Below are 21,196 nucleotides of genomic sequence, written 5' to 3'. Positions count from 1 at the left end.
GAGAGAGAGAGAGAGAGAGAGAGAGAGAGAGAGAGAGAGAGAGAGAGAGAGAGAGCTGTATTCTTTCCTCGGCTGGCCTATAGGTGGGTATATCTCTAAGATGGATTACGTGGGGTTTACCGAGTTCAACATTGACACAGATTCATCGTAAATCATTATGCCGGAGACCTGGAGTGATTTCTGCATTAGGAGCAGAAAATGGAGTTCAGGCAGTCAATGAGGGAGGGCATATTTCACATCAATCACCCTCTGCTCCCGCATGTTACTGGGCTAAAATCTCAGCTATGTGCTACCAATAGGGTTCAGGATATGATAGCAATCAGCAAAAGACTGCACTAACGGGACTGATTCTGTTCCCTGTATTGGGGACAGTGAGGTGAGTACACTGTGCCATTGCCCTTCATTTAAAGTGAACAAGAACAGAGTTTGGAATGAGTTTAACTTGGGAATGGGGCAAACTTAGTTCATACTAGTGTGTGGGTTTCCACAAACCCTAAACCAAATTAACTTATTCTTCTATTTTAAGTAGCCTACAAGTACAACAATAACAGAAAACACACGTTCTCTTTATCTTCTCTGCTTCACAACATATTTGAAAGTATTAACAATATACCGTAAAATAACTTCCTTGCTAACATTGGTTCACTCTTCCAAATTACACTCAACGTCTGTTGCTCACGCGCGGGACACACGCTGTCTACTGTCCGCAGTTGCAAAGGCGCGGGTGCGAGTGGCTTCAGGAATCCGGATATGATGTGATGTTTCAGACCAACTTCATATGTGAGCAGTTGTAGCAGCTTCGAAGACTTCTGTTCTGAGTAAATAGTTTTTTTGCGCGCGGCAATTTGTGGATTAACGGCTGACCGCTTTTTTCTGTAAACTTATTGACAACTTTTTGCATAATTCAGATAGTTATCCAGACCGTGATTTTCCAACCGGAGGGCGATTTGTCGCGCAAGAAGGATGTTAATAACTCAAAGTTGAAGCAGGGAGTTGTCATGTTTGAAAGGTATCCTACTTATCAACGAACTATGATGCATGTTTACTTACGTGTCCGTTATGATTCAATGAGAAGTTGTCTAAACTATGTTATGTAAACGAACAAGTTGAAAAATGGACTATTAGGCTTTCCGCAGTTTATGTAAAGGCAGAGAGGGGAAAATTCCATCAAGCTTTAACGACATTATGCATGTTGACGTCACTTTCTTCACTGTGAAGCAGACCAGAATCTCCTGCTTCGTAGTTCCTTGAGTTATGCTCAGCGTTTTAACCATGACTTCGCTTATCAGACGTTTGTTTTGACAGAGTTGACGGGTGAGGAAAAGGAGGATCTTTTTCTGCCATCTGTCTCAAAGAGAGGACTGTCTCATGTCCACGGAGACTGTCTTGCCTCCGGAAGGGCCTAGCGGGCCCGGGACCGACCCTCAACAAGAGAGGAGTCCACTTCTATCCAACTCTCACGGTAAGGCGCAACTCGCAGTGTAGATGTGCCATTAATAGTAGACAACTGATGTATGTGTGAAATGTTTATTGCAGACTTGTCACGCCTATTAAAGCTTGTTTAGGTTCCTATATCAATACTCTCATTGGATATAGTTGACCATAGACAAGGACCACATTACCTTGTGTTTGCTCAATGTAGTTGACTACAAAACATTGTTCAGGTTTGAAAAGGAACGAATCATCAAAAAATCATAATCATGTTTGTCACGCTTGTCAGTCTTCATCAGTACACACAGGACAATGATGACAACCTGAAAACTCTTTCCCCTTAAATGACATTTGTGTGGTTCAACCAGACACCAGTATCCAGGCCTCAGCATTAGGCATGATAATGTTTTCATTATTTTCCAATGAAGATTGAAGCAACGCCCTGGTGACTATTAGGAGGAAGCACAGCCAATTATAGTTTTTTAATTAACTTTCTAGTTGCCCATAAGATTATCACATGTAAAATAAGCTTGGCCCCATTCTTTTTTTTTCCCGTTTTTGTAACTAGCCAGTGAAGCGTTAACCAGCCTATTTATACCCCTGCATCATTACAGCACTGTCAGAAATAGCAAAGTAGGACGGAGTAAGCAATCACAAGTCTGTGCTGGTGGGGAATGGATTTTCACTGCTGGACCTTTTCAAAGCCAGCTCAGTTCAAACTGGATATCCCCTCTCTAGGGACTCTGTGTGTTCTGAGAATAGACCAATTTATTTCAAACTGTGATCACTAAATACTGCCATGCATCAGTGACACATGCTCATGCTGCTACTGTAGTCTAAGTGTGCATCGATCTAAGGAGTCATGCCAGGACTAAAGATGGCCATATCTCAGCCCCAGGCCTGGCTGGTGCCACATCTATCTAGAGCCTGTGTGTGTGTGTGTGTCTGTGTGTGTGTTATCCTCTCCACTCTCTCATCTGTCATTGCTTACAAAACAAGAGCAAGGCCTAATAGTGCGACAATACATCATCGACTTTCACCAGAAGAAAAAAGACATTTGTTATGCTTTCCTCAGTCGTTCTTTAAGTTTCATCTCCTCAAACGTCCTAACATGAAGGGGGGCACAGTGACGGTCACCATACAGCAGCGAAAGCCCAAACAGGAAGTACCTCTGTAGTCTACTGCCTGAAATCTCATCTAAACGAGGAGTGAACTCGGTGAAAGAACTGCGGTGCGAGTAAATAGTATTTATAAAACAAAGCAGCATTGTGGCAGGTTCAGATCATTGTGTCTGTAAAGATGATCCTCATAGTGATGCTAAAGACCCCTGTCAGGAGGTTAAAGTCGAGCCTATCTGTTCCTCTGTAGTACATAGCTATCAGCACAGGGCTCGCTTGTGTACTATTTTCCCATGGAGATGAATGCAGCCTTTTATGGCAGTAAAATCCTTGGCAGGTAACGCACAGCCAGGGGCAGCACAGGGAGGGAAAATGAATCCCAGACCTTGCTGGCACTGGAGGCACCTGAACCGCCCTCCATGTTGTGCCAGGCGTTTGCCAGGGAACCAGGTTTTATCTGTCGGGGAGGGGGCCCCCAGGGTGACCCAGGAGGAAGGTTGACCCCAGACTCTCCGGTCAAGCTCCTGGAGGAAGAGGCATCGTATGCACTTAGATCTGGACCAGCTGACCTCCTGATGGGAGAGCGTTCAAACAGTCAACGAGGATCATTCTTCTCTCTTTGTTTGTCTGCTCTCTCTTTCTCTGTCTCACTCTCTTTTTTTCTTTCTCTCTCTGTTTTCCTCTTCCTTTCACTTAGGCTGTTGTCCTAAGCCATTTGGAAACAGCTTTTTGTAATAAAATGTTTAAAAAAAGTTAGTTCAAGTTTATTTGTTTTTATCTGCAGATGCATGTGACACTGAATCATCAGGAACGACAAACACTTCTAGAACTTCATCTCCCAGAGACCCATGTGCTGAAGGACAAGATCACATGACTGGAGAGTGCCCTTCCTATTGTGACCCAGTAAGAAGTGAGTATAATCACAGCCTGGGAAACATCAGGAAATCCTGCTATTATCATGTGGTCATTATTACCACTTCAAACTGTTATATAAGCAATGGTTTGTGATGCAAGACAACCCATCAGGTGGATAGACCCTACCTTATAATGAGAGCAGTGATCTAGTTAGTTCCCACTTTGTTGTTTTTGAAACAACATGTCCTGTCGTGAACAGACAACCAGTTAACAATAGTTTCTGTGTTACCACAGTTAGCCTATAGCCCATGTTACTGCGGGAACAGTGTCTTACACCATCCAAGACAAATATTAAGATGGCATGACCATCTGATAACAGACTTTAAGAGTGTAGTGTATCATGCTCTCCCTGTTGTGTGAGGATAATGGCAACCTCTTGGCTTGTCAGGGTCTTGTTCCTCCTCCAAGCCTCAGCTCTGTGTAGTGGGAAGGAGGAAATCCTGTCGTGGTTTGGCCTTGGCTCTCCAGACCCTCGGATGGGCCAGAATATCCTCTGTGTCGCTCCGTAGATGCTGTGTAGATCATTATCATGTACTGACGTACTTTGCCATCCAGTTTCAGGGTATCTGTATGCTTTCTCGGGCTAGTTATTGGGACAGATGAAAGCATTCCTGTATTTTTTTAATTAGATTTCTCTCAGTAACTTTAGAATAAGCTCGGTAACTTGAGTGTACAGTATGTATACTGTTGTGGAGCAGAGTTGGGTAACTAAGCAGAGTTTGTGTGTCAGAACAAGAATTGAAAAGTCTTTTGAAAAGAAACACTCTTAAGAAAAGTATGTTTGCTTCCCGAAGTCTTTTTGAAAAAAAAAAATAACAACCTAGCAATAATAACTGGGGAAAAGCAGCAAGTTTGATGGGAAAGTTCTCAGCATTTGTTGTAGAATGGAAAGAAGCCGTCACACCCTGTGTCCTGTTCCACTGTACTTCAGCGCTCAACAACCTGGTTCATCCTGTAAACTGCCTGCCAGCCAGTCTCAGCCAGTCAGATCCTGTCACAGTGGCCCTGAGAGACGCTACCTTTGCAACCAAGCTTAAAACACAATGCTGCTACACGTGCTGTGTTGTAGATGTTCAGCCACACAACTTTGTTCCCTTGGCAACAGCAGCTCTTGTTGAATGTTGACTAACAGCAGTAACGAGTAAAGAGATCAGCAGAAAAGCGAAAATAAGGAGAAAGGGAAAGAGAGAGAGAGGTCGGAGAGAAGTGTTGAACAAAGCTAATAGCCTCTGATTGCTTCCATCCATGTGAGCATGTAACCTCAAACCCAGCATTGTGTTTTTGCTCATATGTTTCGAGGCTGTTAACTTTTCCAGGGCCCCTTTTCCTGTCCCTGTTGTCTGCTGCTGACGACTTGCCAAGGCCCTGTTTACCAAGGCTTCTCAAGACGGGCTCACAAACAACAGCTGCGTGAAGTCTTCCCATAAGACTGAAACATGGTTCAAATCATGAACAAATCTCTGAGAACTTTCTATGTTTCGCAACTGTTCACAACTTTGTGCTGCTGACGTGGTCTCAGCTGTTGACTGACGAGGGGGAGATTGGCCACTCACCTGCCCTCCTGGACCAATCAGTTCTGACCAATCTCCTGGCAGGATAATCCCCCTGTCATCCAATCACAGCTGAGTCTCTGTGACGGCATCTTGCCAGAGCCTCTGGGATAAGAGTTATCACCACAAAAGAGGCCTCTCCCTGTAGACCCGGTGCTTTGGGACTTTAAAAGGAAGGAAGAAGACTCCTCCTCCTTTGAGAAAGTTACTCCAGCATGTTCCCAGTCACTTCAAACCAAAAAACCCAAATGTGTCTGTTAAGTGTTGAGGACCCCGGATGTAGCTTATTTTAGGTGTGGACTACACACGCTTGAGTGGTGAGCAGATTCAGCCAATCACCCACATGCAAGAGAAATAGGAAGTGAGAAAGAAGTCATATGACAGACCACATCTTTTCAGATCTGTTTTTTTCACCCCTGTGTTTAGAAACTACCTTGGCCACATACCGTTTTATTCAATCACCTGAATGCTACGTAGTCAACAACAAGCAGGTTTGTTACTGCGGCTGTTATAGAGTTGCCACAGAAGCATTAAGATTAGAGCAGTGAGCTGTTAAGTGTGATCAGACTTAACACTGTCCTTGACTTCTAGGTCAATACAGACGGATGTTATCTGGGGTTTAGCTCGGTCCTGTACCTCTAGTATGCAGGGGGATGAGAGACACGCTGCTCTCCCTGACTACTACTGCTGAGGCTTCTCTAGGCCTGGGGTTGTGTGTGTGTGTGTGTGTGTGTGTATGTATGACTCGTGGGGGAGACAGGCATTCCCTGGAGACCTGTGTGGTCCTCAGACTCCTGGTATCTCTTCCACACAGAGTACTGGCTCTGTCGGCCCTTCCCAGAATAAATTGCCATGACCTAACGCCAGTTTTAGGTGTTTAATCGTCACATTATTCACCGGATTGTCAAATAGTTTTTAAGTGCTCTCGTGGATAAAGAAGACCTCAGTGCCCAAGACCAGATTTCCTTCTTCTTTTTTTTTTATCTCAGGGATTTCTGAAGTGACGGAGGAAGGTCAAATGACATGTCTGTCGCCGTGGAGAAAAAGACATTAGGCTGGCCTTTGTGTGAAGTCCTGATTGGGTGTTTTATTCAGAACCTTCAAGGTTATTACCAGGGTAGAGGACTGACCTTTAGGAAGGGAATTTACTGTGCGACAGTTCAGAAAGCAGATGAGATGTTTAATGGACGGGCATCAGCGCAGGGCCTCACAAAGCAGCACCTTGGTTTAGCTGCAGGGAATGTTCTGCATATATGCATACAATACACTGAGAGGATCTTGGCTCCTCCTTGGAATGGTTATGTGATTGTCAGGTGATTAAGGAGGGTATCAGCAGAGGTGGCCAGACATAGCATCTCACAGGTGATCTACGTTCTGATCACAGGTGAGCTACATTCTCATCCCTGCCACAGTAAATTCCGTGTTTGTATAACATACATGGCGAATAAACCGAATTCTGATTCTGATTCTGATTCTGAAGCAGACAGACTAATGAAACAGAAACAACTTTAAGTATTTTCGGATCAAAATCTTCCACACGTCATTCAGGTCTTTGTTTTTCCCCTTGTACTCCTCAATGTTATAAAAAAGAAATTGTACACGGCGTGCTTGTTGTTATGCAAGAACTGAATCTTTTATTGTAATGTTGAGACCCTGGTCTCGCCTGAAACAACACGACTGAAGCAAGCGCCCATTAAAAACCCAGATGTAATTTTCAAGTGATTACTTACCAGTGGGTCATGGAATCAAAACCGGTATGAATAGGGGTGAAATGCTAGCGTAGGGGTTGATTAAAATGGCCATTGTAAGTCTATCTCAGTTGTAATTATTTTCTCATTGTCTTGCTGCAGATAGATTTCATATGGGAAATTTCAAGCACTGTAATTAGCATTTCTAGAAGTGCCGACAAGTCTTTCCATTGTTGGGATTTTTCAAAAAAGAAATTCTAAATACTTCAGTGGGTGTGATTAGGTATGCACACCTCTCTGTATGATGAGTGCTACTATTGGATATCATTGCCGTGATTCAGACACAAAGGCCACATACGAATGTTGACTGTGAAATAAGAAACATATAATTATGCTGTATCACTGTGTAGGAGGAGTATTTGAATAGTTAAATAGTCTATCAACGACTTTAGCATCACTTGGTTTTTGTACTTTGCCACTTTACATTTAGTTGACCCGTGACACAACATACTTTTAACACAGTTTTTCCAAGACGTCGCTTTGTAATTGCTGTGATGTAGTTTGAGCAAATGTTTGTTTCCAGACGTCTATAACAGAGTGGGGCATTTCAGGGACAGCCAGAGTCAGAATGCCCCTCTGTAAACATGATCAAAAGCTCCTGACTTGCAAGATTTACATTTAGTCATTTAGCAGACGCTCTTATCCAGAGCGACTTACAGTAAGTACAGGGACATTCCCCCGAGGCAAGTAGGGTGAAGTGCCTTGCCCAAGGACACATCGTCATTTTGCACAGCCAGGAATCGAACCAGCAACCTTCGGATTACTAGCCCAATTCCCTAACCGCTCAGCCACCTGACTCCAGATTCAACAGTACTGCTCCTCTCTCCTGCCACCAAAACAAAGCATCCAACAAAGCAACCTGGGTGTGTGTGTGCGCGTGCGTGTGTGTGTGTGTGTGTGTGTGTGTACACTGTGTGTAGTGGCGGTGGTAGTGATTTTGAGGAGTCAGTCCCCAAAAAACCCCCAGCAGCCACTTCAAATGAGAGCAGAGCAGAGGGGATTACAGGCCCTCTAACAGGGGTTTGGCTCCTACATTAAGGTTAAAACCCTTTTCTATTACAGAGATCTCTGGCGATGTCACCCCCCCCCCCCCTGCTCCCCCGCCCTCCCCTCATGCCCTCTGTGTGTTTGCAGGTTCGCTGCCTCCCCTGCTAGGTCATTCAGTCAGCTCCTCTGATCACTGGAGGGTGACTGGAGACCTAGGCCAAGCTCCCTGTCAGGCCTAGCCACAGACAGAGCGCCCCCCCCCCCGCCCCCCCAGCAGAGCCAGAGGAGCTCAAATCGATACGGCCGTCTCCCGGTTAAAAAGCCTCTTACTCAGACGTGGGAGATCCCCAGTCCCTTAGCCATGATTCCCCCAGCTTAGCCCCTGATTGGCAGGCTGGGGAGGCGGCGCGCTGACCCACAGCTGTCCCATTAGCTGGGGGTTAATGCTGAGATTGATACAGAGCAAATAAAGGAACCTGGGTTGGAGGTGTGTTGATAGACTGGCCGTCGCTGATCTCTGATCCAGGCCTAGGCTGCTACCTGGATGGACTCCAGACACCAGATAGCTTGTTGTTTCGGTGGCTTTGTTGTCGAGTTCTCTTATGTATCCCAATTTTATGTGGTGTTTGAGTTTGTGCAGTAGATTAATTCCTGTTTTGTGTGTGGACGTACACCCGCACTCCTGCCGTTGAATTTCAAACAAGTGAATTTCCTGTGTAACTTCTACTTTAGCCGGAGATTTTGAAACTGGTGGAATCTGTGAGTCATCCATGTAACTGAAACTGAAAAGCTCCCCTCCTTCTCCCCCCTCTCCTCTTCCACCCCCCCTTTCCTACTCCTGCTCTCTTCCTCCTCTCCTTAGCCTATTCCTCCCCTCCTCTCCCCCTTCTACTACCTTCCTGCCACCTTCCGCCTCCTGCCCTCCCCCTTCTTCCCCTGCCTCTCCCCTTCCCTCTCCCCCTCCCTCTCCCCCTGCCTCTCCCCTTCCCTCTCCCCCTCCCTCCCCTGCTGTTGGCCCTGTGTTGCTGTGTTGTTGTTTGGGCCTGTGGGAGGGAGGGTGGAGCAGACAGCGCCAGCACCCAGCCTGGCAGCTTCCTCAGACCAGCTCTGAGTCACGTCACAATTGATCTTTCTAGAAAATGTGGTAGCTAGCTTGTGTAACGCCTCAATCTGTGCAAGATGTGCAGCTTTCCCCACGGCACAAAGCTTCATATTCCACTCCGTTCCTGAATCGTCCGTGATGGGGATCTCCCGGAGGGGGGGGGGGGGGGGAGGGAGGGAGGGGGGGAGGGAGGGAGGGGGGGGGGGGAGGGAGGGAGGGGGGGGAGGGGGGAGGGGGGGGGGGAGGGAGGGAGGGGGGGAGGGAGGGAGGGAACCTGATGAAGCTGTCCTCCCTGAGTTCTCCTCTGAGGGGGACAGCAGAGAAGAGACAAACAGACTTTTCCTGCCAGGTTGTGAGGCTGTTTCTTCTCTTCATTTCCTGTGTTATGCTACATCAGCTCACATTGTGCTCCTCAGGTTCCCACACGGCGCAGAGAGGACGGCAGGAGAGGCTTGGCGTGGAAGGCTTTGGGGGCTCTCTCTTCAGCACAGTGTGAATGATTTATCCTTAAATGTGATTCATTTAAGAGAAAATGTCATCTCATTGGGCATTTTAATGATTTAGATAGGAGTCAGGCATATTCATCTGGCAAAATGTTCCATTTTGAAATCGAAGGATAATTGATGATAGCCTGCACCTCCTCAGAGAGAGCTGAAAGGTTCAGGTCATCAAATCAAGCTCTTGTCTTTCAAGTTGTCTTCCCCTCTGTAAAATGTAATTAAGCAGAACAGGGTCCGCGGGTTACTTTTCCACTCAATCAGCAGCGAAAATTACCAAATCTGAAATGAGTAAATCCCTGACGCCCCGCTCTCCCTGTCATTGTTATTGAGAGTGAGGGAGGACAGCGTGCGGGGAAAGGTGGGGGTTGGAATAGTCAGCGCTGTGTCAGATCCCTTCAGCAGGTTCCGGCTGAAGAGTCAGTTCTGAACAGCGATGTAGGGGGGGTGGGGGGGGGTGGGGGGTTACGTCGTCACAGAAAGCAGACGAGCAGTATTGACTGTTCATCACGTTTAGCTCATCATAAAAAACAAACGCCAAAGTGAAATTAGACGTGACGAAGCCAGGATGTTTCTATCTGAAACGAGAGGATGTGGAGGGGGATGAGGGGACGGGAGAAGTTAATAGAGTCGAAACAGGTCTGTCACCCTGTGTGTCATCCGACCTGATTGGCTGTCCTATCAGAGGAACTCATTTAGTTTATCACACCCAGATGTCCCATCATCAGCAAGCCTAGGCAAATAGATGTGTGTGTGTCTTTTCACATTCGTGTGTGTGTGTGTGTGTCACATTCCCAGGCATGAGTGATCCGACATTAGCGTGACACGTCATACAGTGTCACTTTCCTCCATGTTGAAACAGGCCACACTTGGATGTTTTAATCTTGAGAGGAGAGTTGCTTCCTGCTTCTTGCTTCCTGCTTCCTGTAGTTCTGTACTGGATCAGTGACACTGTGAGTAACCTACTGAGGAGTAGCACGAACTACACACCTACAGACTGAAGTGCATTACACGCAGATTATGACAGCTATATATTAAGTACAGTTGTATATACAATACACACTATATTCTGTTAAAATAATTGTATCATTCCACATTTTTATATTCACTTTACTGTAATAGACCAACTTTGATTTTGTCATTGTGGCTGTTGGAAATAATCACAGCTTGCGTTTGCCATGACAAGATACTCCAAATGATAGTTCCTAGTGAGACTGCCACTGCCTGTCCCTTCAAACATGTCCTCCATCGCAATAAAGAAAGTCCTTGTGCCACAGTTGGAAGGTCAAATGCTAAACGAGCTTTGATATGCCGAAGGAACATTTCAATCAGAGCCCTTTGTAATAGCATTCATTGTGCCATATTTTCCTCTCCTCTCCTCCACAGCATAATTCCCCTGGTTTTGCTTCTATAAATACGAGCATGGAGATATATGTAATTTCTAATGAGAAAATATATCCCTTTGGATTGGTAGTCAGGGGTGTTACAGATGTTTGTTAGGAGGTGGAAACTACCCCCCAGGCTTCCATGGAGGTGGGGGGGGGGGGGGGGGGGGCTTGGCTAGGTCATTGCACACTTACAAATTAGCATTTCAATCAGGCAGGTACAGGGACAGCCAGGCATAAAATATACATGTTTATGATGTGACAGACAGACACAAACAAACTAGACCGGTTTAGTGGAATAATAATTTCACAGCCATAAGATGTGTATGGAATATTGTCACCTTTTTATGAATTTGAATAAAAACTAGGGAGGTTTAAAAAAACAAAAAAAAAATCTTATTTTTTCTCTTTCTTTTCTTTAATTCCTTTCTTTCTTTCTTTCATTCTCTAACTCCAGGCTGTGTGTAATGGGGACTATTAGGAGAGGTGGAGGTGTGTTTAGCAAGCTGACATGATGTGACATTTGAATAACTGTGTGCTCCATATGATGGACATTCTAATAGGCCCAGGCAAACACAGCCCTCCTCCCTCTCTCTCTCTCTCTCTCTCTCTCTCTCTCTCTCTCTCTCTCTCTCTCTCTCTCTCTCTCTCTCTCTCTCTCTCTCTCTCTCTCTCTCTCTCGCTTCTCTCTCTCGCTTCTCTCTCTTACTTTTCTCTCTCTCACTCTCTTCTCTCTCTCTCAGAAGCATTAATATTAAAGAGGAGCTGAGCGTTATAGAAACATAGTGCTGTACTGGTTCTCCCTGCTCTCTGCCATACATCTGACTCCTGGCGTAGTAATGTGCAAATTAGAATCTTCAGACTGACCTGTTTGACCTCTCTGTTATATTTTCGGTACTTTACTATTTTAGAATTCTTGTTTATGCAGTTCTGTTTCAGTTTCATACATATTCCTTCCTGATGTGTGTGTGTGGGCAAATGCATGTTTGTGTGTGTGTGTGTGTGTGTGTGTGTGATATTGGCTGCCTCCTGTCTCTCGTGTCTTTGGGGTACAATTTTGAGTTCTCCCCTGCAGGACTTATTTTCCGTGACAAAAGCAGCGGCGTTGAATACACAGTTTTACATACAGAGCGCTCCGCGCTTCGCCCTGGCTCTCCAGACACACTCGCACTCCGTCCCTGTGTGGTGCAGCCACTGAAGACTCAGTGACAAATGGCAATTATATTTGTGTGTTCCTCGTGAATCCATCAAACACTGGCCTTTTAAAAATGCTCCCCAGATATTTGAGCCTGTCAGCTTCAGGGGGACCAAATTGGGAGTCTGCTTAGCCAGACTACAGGCTGTGCTCCCCCCCCCCCTCCCCCAGCTTGCTCAGAGACGGGGGTGACAGCCTGTGCAGAGAGATACCATGTTTTATTCAACTACAAATGTACACTCTCAACAGTTGTTGATGCGCTAGAAATAGGCCGGTTAGAAGTCCAATTTGAGGCGGTGTGCTTTGGCCCCCTCCTAAACATGGTGTTTTAATGCAACCTGCCAGCTCGTGTGCAGACGGCGTCTCAGAGTACACAGCACCTGCCTCAGCCCCTACAAGCCTTTGTGGTAAACCACACAACTGTTCAATTTTAATCGCTTATGATTATTTTAAACTTGTGGGAGTTGTTCATATTTGATATGTGTGTGTGTGTGTGGGGGGGGGTATGTTTCCTAGTCCGAAGGTGGAACTCTGCAGAGCATCTATATTGGATGGCAGCATCTACAGGGTGTAGTGTTGTCAACTCCACCCAGATGATGTTTCACTGATCTCAGGCTGATCCAGAGCTCTGTGGAGCTTCGTGGTGGAGTTGTCTTCCAAATGTCTTCCAAAGGCTTACCGTGTGTTCCGGTGACAAACTCTATGGAAACCCCTCGGTTTCGGTGACAGCTTAGTTACAGTGTGTACTCCATGGCCCATATCTTTACTCTGCTCAAGTGCAAAGTCACTTTTTGACACCTGGAACTATTTAGCTCTTATACTCTTGAATTTCCTTTGGGGATCAATACAAGTGAATTTAATTGAATCCTTCTATACTAACTAATAAGAGCTACTTTGTATCGGTTCTGCTGTATGCTCCATCCCAGACAAGGTTAGAACGTTTTCTGCTTTGGATATAATCCGTCTCTTATGGTTCACTTAGTGTTATCTTTGACAGAACCATCATTAACGCCATCCACTGTTATGAATGTGACTCCTCTTTCCATTCATTCATCAGAGTCAGTATTATTATTGTCGGTAAAGGAGATAAGAGGCCTGCTCAGACCGGTGTGGGCAGACGAACTCTCACTGCAAACATGTAGATGTGCTTGATTTGTCTTACCCACAGCGATGAACCCAATACATCAGTCTTAACGCGTTCTAATCTCTGACTCAACTCACATTCACATTCAAATACTTTGCGGAGTTGATCTTGGTGATTGTCCCAGGTGTGAGTTCAGGCCGTCTAGGGGAGAGTTCGACCACGGCCTGTACTCTGGTGAGTTACCGTACACGCTGCTTTCCTTTTATAGCTAGTGTCATACTCGGTGAAATTGAAAGCTTGAGCTTTCTGGAAGGCAGAGGTAATTATGCTCATCGATTCCTCCAGACCTGCTGTTTGTGAGAGACCCCATACCCAAACACAGAGAGGCTGTATTAATAAACCAGAAGAATTATAGAAAAGGCTTGTCTCACTTCTTTAATGTTTAATGTGGTGTGTGGCACCATCTATAGATCTGTTTATAGAGAAAATACTGTGTGTTGCTGAAAAATACTGTGTGTGTGTGTGTGTGTTTCTCCTATTGTCACCCCTCCATGATTGGCCTGTTTCTCTGTACAGTACGATGTAGTTGTGCGTGGTCACTGAGGAGACTTCTAATCAAGCCCCGTCTCCAGCTCACCAGCATAACAAGGCCTGGTTGACAGGGTCGGCCTGGTTGACAGGGTCGTACGGGCAACAACAAAGTATCCCTGCTTCTCCTTGTTAGCCATCCTTAGTCGCCCCCGTCCCCCCCGTCCCCCCCCCGTCCCCCTCAGTGTCAAGCACTGTGAGGGCAACTCATCAACCTGGGCCGTGCATCACACCATAATGACCTTCCTGGTCACAGCAATTGTCTAATTCAAATAGCCTGATGTGCGGATCCCCACCCTGTCTGTTTGTTTATGGAGGCAGCGTGTGGAGGAGAGGGAGAGAGAGGGAGCGAGAGAGGGAGAGGGAGAGAGAGGGAGAGAGAGGGAGAGAGAGGGAGAGAGAGGGAGAGGGAGAGAGAGGGAGAGAGAGGGAGAGAGAGAGAGAGGGAGAGAGAGAGGGAGCGAGAGAGGGAGCGAGAGAGGGAGAGAGGGAGCGAGAGAGAGAGGGAGAGAGGGAGAGCGAGGGGAAAAGAGAGAGAGAGAGGGAGAGAGAGGGAGAGAGAGGGAGAGAGAGAGGGAGAGAGAGGGAGAGAAAGGGGAAAAGAGAGGGAGAGGGGAAAAGAGAGAGAGAGAGGGGGAGAGAGGGGGAGAGAGGGAGCGAGAGGGAGAGGGAGAGAGAGGGGAAAAGAGAGAGAGCAAGCAGTGTGGGTTTAATTGTGTTGTTTTACATGGGCATGCCCTCTCGTCCATCTCCCTGGGTGATGTGTTCAAAAGCAGTGGGCCAGATTTCCCATCTCTTGTTAACTATAATTGACCTTGTTGGTGAGCTGACACAAGGAGCGGGACGGAGAGGGAAACGGTGAGAAAAAGGAAATAAAGAAAGAAAGGGGGAAAAAAAGGTTGCTTTCTTACAGAGAGGGAAACGGGAGAGTGGGAAACAGAGTGATAAAGCAAACAAAAAAAGACATGGTTTCCTATTGAGCTTGCTGTTTGCATCCTCTCCCTCCTTCAGCACTTGAGAGAAGTTAAGGTAGAGCGACGTGGCTGGAGCTCTTTACATAGCGAACACTTTCCCAGTAAGTGCTTTTCTTGAACTGCCTGTGATTATCCTAATCCCGGCTGCCATGTGTAGCACTGTACCTGCGTCTGGGTAAAATGCAGAGTTAGTAGAAAGTGAGACAGACGTGAAAATGGAGGACGCCAGAACGTACAGCAAAGAAAAGATGAATAATTCACGGCATCAGTCACAACGACGCATCTCTGATGGAGTCGGGAGAGGAAGAGAGGGATGAGGGAGAGAGGGATGAGAAAGAATGTAGAGGAGAAATGGCAAGTCCCAGTTGGGCTGAATGTGCTTCCCCCTGAAAATGCCACCTCCACCACTCGCTCTCTTTACCTCTCTCTCTTTCTCTATCCCTCTCGCTCTCATTCTTTTGCCCCTCTTTCTATATCTCTCCTTTTTTTCTGCTGTTTTTCTCCTTGTGGCTTGTCACATGTGTCAACATTTGAAAGCCTCCCTCCTTCCACTGCGAGTCGTAAACTGGGGGTTCCTCAGATGTGATGCTCACAGGGATCCAGATGAAAATCCCTCAACTAAGACAATCCACTCAGCGTGCACTTCACATGCACTGAGGGAAAGAAAGAGCAAGAATGACAAATTTTATAAATATCCCTCCCTCCCTCCCATCCCCTACCTCCCTCCCTCCCCCGTTCCCTTCCTCCCTCCCCCCTTCCCTCCCTCCCTCCCCCGTTCCCTTCCTCCCTCCCCCCCTTCCCTCCCTCCCTCCCATCCCCTCCCTCCCTCCCTCTCTCCCCTCCAGCCCAACCTCAGGCACACCCTCGGCCAGGGCAGAGAGAGGCTGGCGAGGAAGACTCGACCGCCGCCAGCAACCAACATGGCTTCCACCCTGCCGCGGGTCCTCCGGGTGCCCACGGAATGCTCCCTGGCGGGCGCGGGGCACGCCCGGTGTGCACGTGTGGCGCAGTGCCGGGCCGGAAGCAGCCGTCGCCCGTGTCTCAGAAGATGCAGAGCAAGCTGCGCTCCAGCCTGTCGGTGAACAGCGACAGCAGCAGGAGGAGTAAGGGGAGCTCCACCGGCTCCCAGAACCCTGGAACCCTGCCTGAGGGTGAGCGCACACACACACACACACACACACATCTGCACACACACACACACATCTGCACACACACACACACATCTGCACACACACACACACACACATCTGCACACACACACACACATCTGCACACACACACACATCTGCACACACACACACATCTGCACACACACACACACACATCTGCACACACACACACGTACATACATACACACGCAATTGCACAGACTCAAAGTACTGTACATACAGTACACATACATACTCCCACTAACTCATGCTCACACACACACAAACACGTACAGGCCTCTCTAACACTTTGTCATTCCTCACCGTGCAGGTGTTTCCCAATTAAGGCTGCTTCTGCTGAGCGACACCCATACAAAGCTGCCAGATATCCACCTCTTCATAATGAGCACTGACTTTATAACAATCCGGTATTTTTCGGCCATTAAATCCACCTTCTGCTCGGCCCCCTGTGGCTTTATTTTCCCCAACAACAACAGTGCTGAGGCCCGGGGCCCAGGCCCCCAGCAGCACCTCTCAGGTGCGAGGCTGAGGTGAAGGAGGTAATGAACCTGATTGGGTCCACATTACCATTGGTCAGATAGGTGTGACCTTCTAACAAGGTAGCGAAACCCAGGGTGCCTGCCAAGTGTCATCTCCTACCCCTGCGCGGGCCTCCTCACGCCCCTCTCAAGACCCTTTCCAAACCCACCCCTCTCCCCCTCGTTGCCCCCGCCCCCACCTCCAGAACCAGCTGCCCCTCATTATCAGGGGGCCTCTTGCTGGTGGAGAATCACACACTCTCTCATCTCAGCTCTCCCTCACCCTCGCTGTCTCTGCCATGTACTTTTAAGTGTCTGTGTGCGTGTGTGTGTGTATGTGCGTGCGTGTGTGTGTGGTTGCATCTGTTCATCGTTTGAGTTTGTCTCTCTGCTGCCCGCTGCCTTCTTTGTCTAAACTAAAAGATAGCTCACAGATCAGGAGGCAGTTGAAGATGTCATGACATCAAAATACTCCCCCCCCCCCCCCCCCCCCCAGTTCGACGAAGAAGGTCATATTGGTAATATGGAGATCTGTGTATTTCCTAGAAATGGGCGTAGGATCGCTGTGGTGTGCAACAGATTGTAGTCTCCAGACTAACAAGCGTTAGATGGTTGCTAAAAATCCTGTGGAGGAGGAGAGCGGGCTTCTCGCCAGGGACGCCGCCGTCAGAGTCAGCTTTTACACGTCTTAATTGGCAAAGACAAAAAAAACAAAACAACAACAAGATGACAACTAGACTAACAGCCGTTCAATAAGTCTGTCTCATTACGCCTTTTGTGGCGGTTGTTTGTAGTCTTGTATTGTGAATCAATATGCTCTCTCTCAAGTACTTATTTCCCTCTGGAAAAAAGCCAAGCTGTTGTGTTTTAATGTTTACATGGATTAACATAATCTGTTTGCCTGTGGAATGAGCTTCTAAACAGGCTGTAAGTAAGCTGCCAGGAGGCTGGCTGGCTCCAGGGAGAGTGCTGCTGCTGCTGCTGGCTCCAGCGCTGCAGATAATACCGAGCAGGAGGAGTTACCGCCTGGTTCACCTCCCTCTTTACCGCCTGCCTGGCGCGGCAGAGTCGGGGCGGGGTGGGGTGGGATGGGAGCGCTCCGTGATAACCACTTGTTGTGGTGTAATCAATTACACCGTTCAAGGTGCTTCCGGGAGCTTCCTCGGAGAGCCTGTTAAGACGGTGGCTGTTGTTCCTCTCCATGTACGCAGCAGACTGTCTCCACGGAGACCTTAGTTAGTCCTGGCTGGCTCTGTTCCTGGGGGGGGCCTCTCTTCTTCTCCTCCTCTCTCTCTCTCTCTCTCTCTCTCTCTCTCTCTCTCTCTCTCTCTCTCTCTCTCTCTCTCTCTCCATCTCTCTCTCTCCATCTCTCTCTCTCCATCTCTCTCTCTCTCTCTCTCTCTCTCTCTCTCTCTCTCTCTCTTCATTGTGCCAAGCCTCCTGGTTTCCAGCAGGCCTTCTCCTACACTAAACACTCTCCCTCACTCCATCGCTTTATCTAACTCACCCCTTCTCTCTTTTTCTCACTTTCTCTCTCGTGCTTTCTCCCTCCCTCTCTCCCTCCTCTCTTAGTGTGAATGTTTTGCTGGGACTGGTTGGTCGGAGGGCCTTCCAGCTTGTTTTGTGTCACGCTGCACCCTCGTGTCTCAGCCTATTTCCTCCGGGGTCATTGCCTCGCCTCTGTTTGGCCCTTTCAGGCCTCCCCGACATCAGACATGACCCGCTCTCGCTCCCTCGCTGGGCTCATAGCAATTTGCACTCTTTTTTTTCTCTCTTCTTTGGGAAGATAAATTGTTCAGCTTGTCTTGTATACATGACCCATCCCCTGCTGCTCTCTCTCTCGCTGTCTCTCTCTGTCTCCCTATCTCTATACATCTCTCTCCCCCTTTTCTCTCCCTCCTTTCCACACACTCTCTTTCCATCCTCCTCTCTGCATCTCTCCCTCTCTTTCCTTAAGATCCATACTAATCGCAGCTGATTAATTATACATCCAAAGGAATCGCTGAGATGGCCAGCTGCTTATTTCCATGTTCTGTGTTTGTCTCATTCCTAGTGTACAGCTCTCAAAGCTGATTAGCCCACACTATGGCCCCTTCAAAGCACAGTGAACTTGGAGAGATCATGCATTTAGCTGCAGCCTCGAGTCTTTCTCTCTCACTCTGTTAACCCTCCTCTCAGCGCCGTCAGACGCTTGTTGGTCTAGAAACAAGCAATGGATCAGATCCGCTGTGTTTCCAAATGAAAGTTTGTCGTATGTTTACTCCCATGTCGAGTGCCAGGTGTTGAAACATAATAAGATGGAGTATGTCTCCTGGTGATGGGGGTGGGGAAAAATAATCAGATGCGTTCAAACTTCTGGTGGAATCACCTTCGTTTCATGTCTCTCCGCTGGTCTGGACGTACTCTGTGAAGGGTGTATCCGAAGACGGTCAGCTCTGCGGACCGCATCCCGGAAAAAAAAGGGAGAGAGAAATTCTTTGATTAATCAAACATGAGAATCCAGTGGTCTAAAGCCCGCTCCGTCCTTTCCCCATCCCTCCCTCCCCCCCTCCCTCGTCTAACCCCAGTCAGAAATGCCCCCCCATCTGACAGTCGGAGATGGTCTGATGAAAGCCATGCAAATGCCCTCTGTTTGTAATGGTATTTCTCTGCATCAGCGTTGTGTGTTTAGCACTCCAAAGCAGGGCTGTGCATGGCCTTGGTTCTCAGTAAGGGGTTAGGGCCCACAGCACAGGTAGAGCTTTACATACGGCACCACCAGGAAGTAAGTGTGTGTGTGCGCGTAGTGTGTGTGTGTGGTGTGTCTGATCCAAGAGTAGAATCTTAGTTTGGTGTTCTCTCGCTTAACCTGCAGCATACTGTCTTACACACACACACACACACCTCCTTCACAGTATGTCTGTTTTGCAGCTACGCACGATGCTTCTGGTTGCATCCATACACAATTCAGGCCTCCACAATTTCCTATTTTGAAAAAGTTTGCATGATTTAGTAATGAAACAGAGTCTTGAGGGCACCAGAGAACCAGGCTTGTGTTGGTGGGTTAGAAAGGAGAGGGTCCGTCTGTCTAGGTGCCACTGAGGGACTCTCTCCCTCCCCCCCCCCCCCCCGTCTCCCCGTCTCCCAGGCCTGCCGTGAGGGACGTGACATGATAATCAGATGCATTAGCAGCAGCAATTTGCCAGGGAGAAATCTCGGACTTTGCTAATCAGCTTTACGTGATCAGGCCAGCGAGCTTGCATGATAATGCTCCAATTATTCGCCAGGCTCCTAATCAAACCTTAAAGTGCAGTTGGGTCCTTTTAGCTTTTAGTTTCCTGATTCCCTGTAGTTCCTCACTGGCCCCCTGCACTTCCACCTACATACAGGCGCGCACAAACACACACACACACATAGATACACACACACACACACAGATACACATTACATATAAACAGACACACATACTGATGCACATATACAGACGCACACATGACACATCAGTGGTCGCAGCACACACACATACTCTAAGGCTTGTGCATTCAGATGCAGACACTCTCACGCACATCTAGGTTGTGACGTAAAGTAAATGGGTTAAGATCTGTCAGAGTGTGACTGGAAATCAACCACACAAAGAAGGGATAAACTCTCTTCCTAATCAGATGTCCACAGCCTTTCAGAGAAACATAATCCCACATCATTTACATTTAGTCATTTAGCAGACGCTCTTATCCAGAGCGACTTACAGTAAGTACAGGGACATTCCCCCCGAGGAATGTAGGGTGAAGCGCCTTGCCCAAGGACACAACGTCATTTGGCACGGCTGGGAATCGAACTGGCAACCTTCAGATTACTAGCCCGATTCCCTAACCGCTCAGCCACCTGACTCCCCCATGTCGTCGGAGCAGCAGCAGCAACATCAACCAATGCTCACAATACAGTACTGTTGTCTATCTCATCCTACTCTCCCTCCCCTCCCTCCGATCTCCCTCGTGTTCCCAGACTGCTGTGTCCACTGCATCCTGGCCTGCCTGTTCTGTGAGTTCCTGACGCTGTGCAACATGGTGGTGGCCCAGGCCTCTTGTGGCACCTGCACCCCCGAGGCCTGCTGCTGCTGCTGCTCCGACGACATGGGGGACGACTGCAACTGCCCCTGCGACATGGATTGTGGCATCATGGACGCCTGCTGCGAGTCTTCCGACTGCCTGGAGATCTGCATGGAGTGCTGCGGCATCTGCTTCCCCACTTAGGAGGCCCCTCGTGGGGCCTGGCCGAGGGTCAGGGGTCAGGCTGGAGCTAGGGGCAGGGGCGATATCGGGCCGCTGCTGCCATGGAACCGGTTGGCTTTGTTGCACGTGTATGAGTGTGTGTGTGTGTGTGTGTGTGTGAGTGAGTGAGTGAGAAGGAGCCCTAAGAGAGCAATTTATTCTCTCCTGCCCCACCTCATCTCTCCTTACATGGCCTAGCAGGGGCCTAAAGACTCTACAGATATTTGCCAATGTCCTATACCGCAAGTGTAAACATATGAACTTTTATTTCAGTATTTGTTGTTTATATATGTTGATGAATATGTAATCAATTCTTTACAAATATTTCTAACTATGCCTTTAATGATGAATTCATATCTTGCCATTTCAGGAATACTGTTTCAGTGATCTGATTCATTTTCACTACCAAAATATATCTTACATTCACAAGTATACTTTTTAAATTTTCTTCTTACAATTGCTTCCTTTAAGTTAGTAAAACGTTTTTTTTTTCTTTTCATTTTGTCAGTACTGTATGACACTGTAGAAACTTTGTGACAATCTAACTTTCTTCAACTGTAGTTCAGTCAAGACAATCACGTATTAGATTTGAGCATTTATTGTTACATGACATGGACATGTAGATTTAACTTTGGCGGAGTGGATGATCTAAGGGAAGCGCTCCCTGCCTCCTCGATGCAACACATCC

At 47.6% G+C, this 21,196-nt stretch overlaps 1 protein-coding gene across 1 annotated transcript; it reads left to right on the top strand.

The window, feature by feature from the left end:
* The first annotated feature begins 781 nt into the window (after positions 1 to 781).
* Positions 782 to 20,939, top strand: mdfic (MyoD family inhibitor domain containing). The gene is made up of 5 exons (XM_067254438.1): positions 782 to 1,009; positions 1,306 to 1,462; positions 3,334 to 3,459; positions 15,420 to 15,725; positions 20,243 to 20,939. Exons 2-5 carry the CDS (start codon positions 1,369 to 1,371, stop codon positions 20,488 to 20,490), a joined length of 774 nt encoding a protein of 257 aa, XP_067110539.1. The 5' UTR covers positions 782 to 1,009; positions 1,306 to 1,368; the 3' UTR covers positions 20,491 to 20,939.
* Positions 20,940 to 21,196: the final 257 nt, after the last annotated feature.

This window comes from Osmerus mordax, chromosome 17 (assembly GCF_038355195.1).
Source record: "Osmerus mordax isolate fOsmMor3 chromosome 17, fOsmMor3.pri, whole genome shotgun sequence".
Classification (NCBI taxonomy): Eukaryota; Metazoa; Chordata; class Actinopteri; order Osmeriformes; family Osmeridae; genus Osmerus; species Osmerus mordax.
The sequence above is the reverse complement of the archived record's forward strand: the minus strand, read 5'-3'. Positions and strand labels throughout refer to the sequence as shown.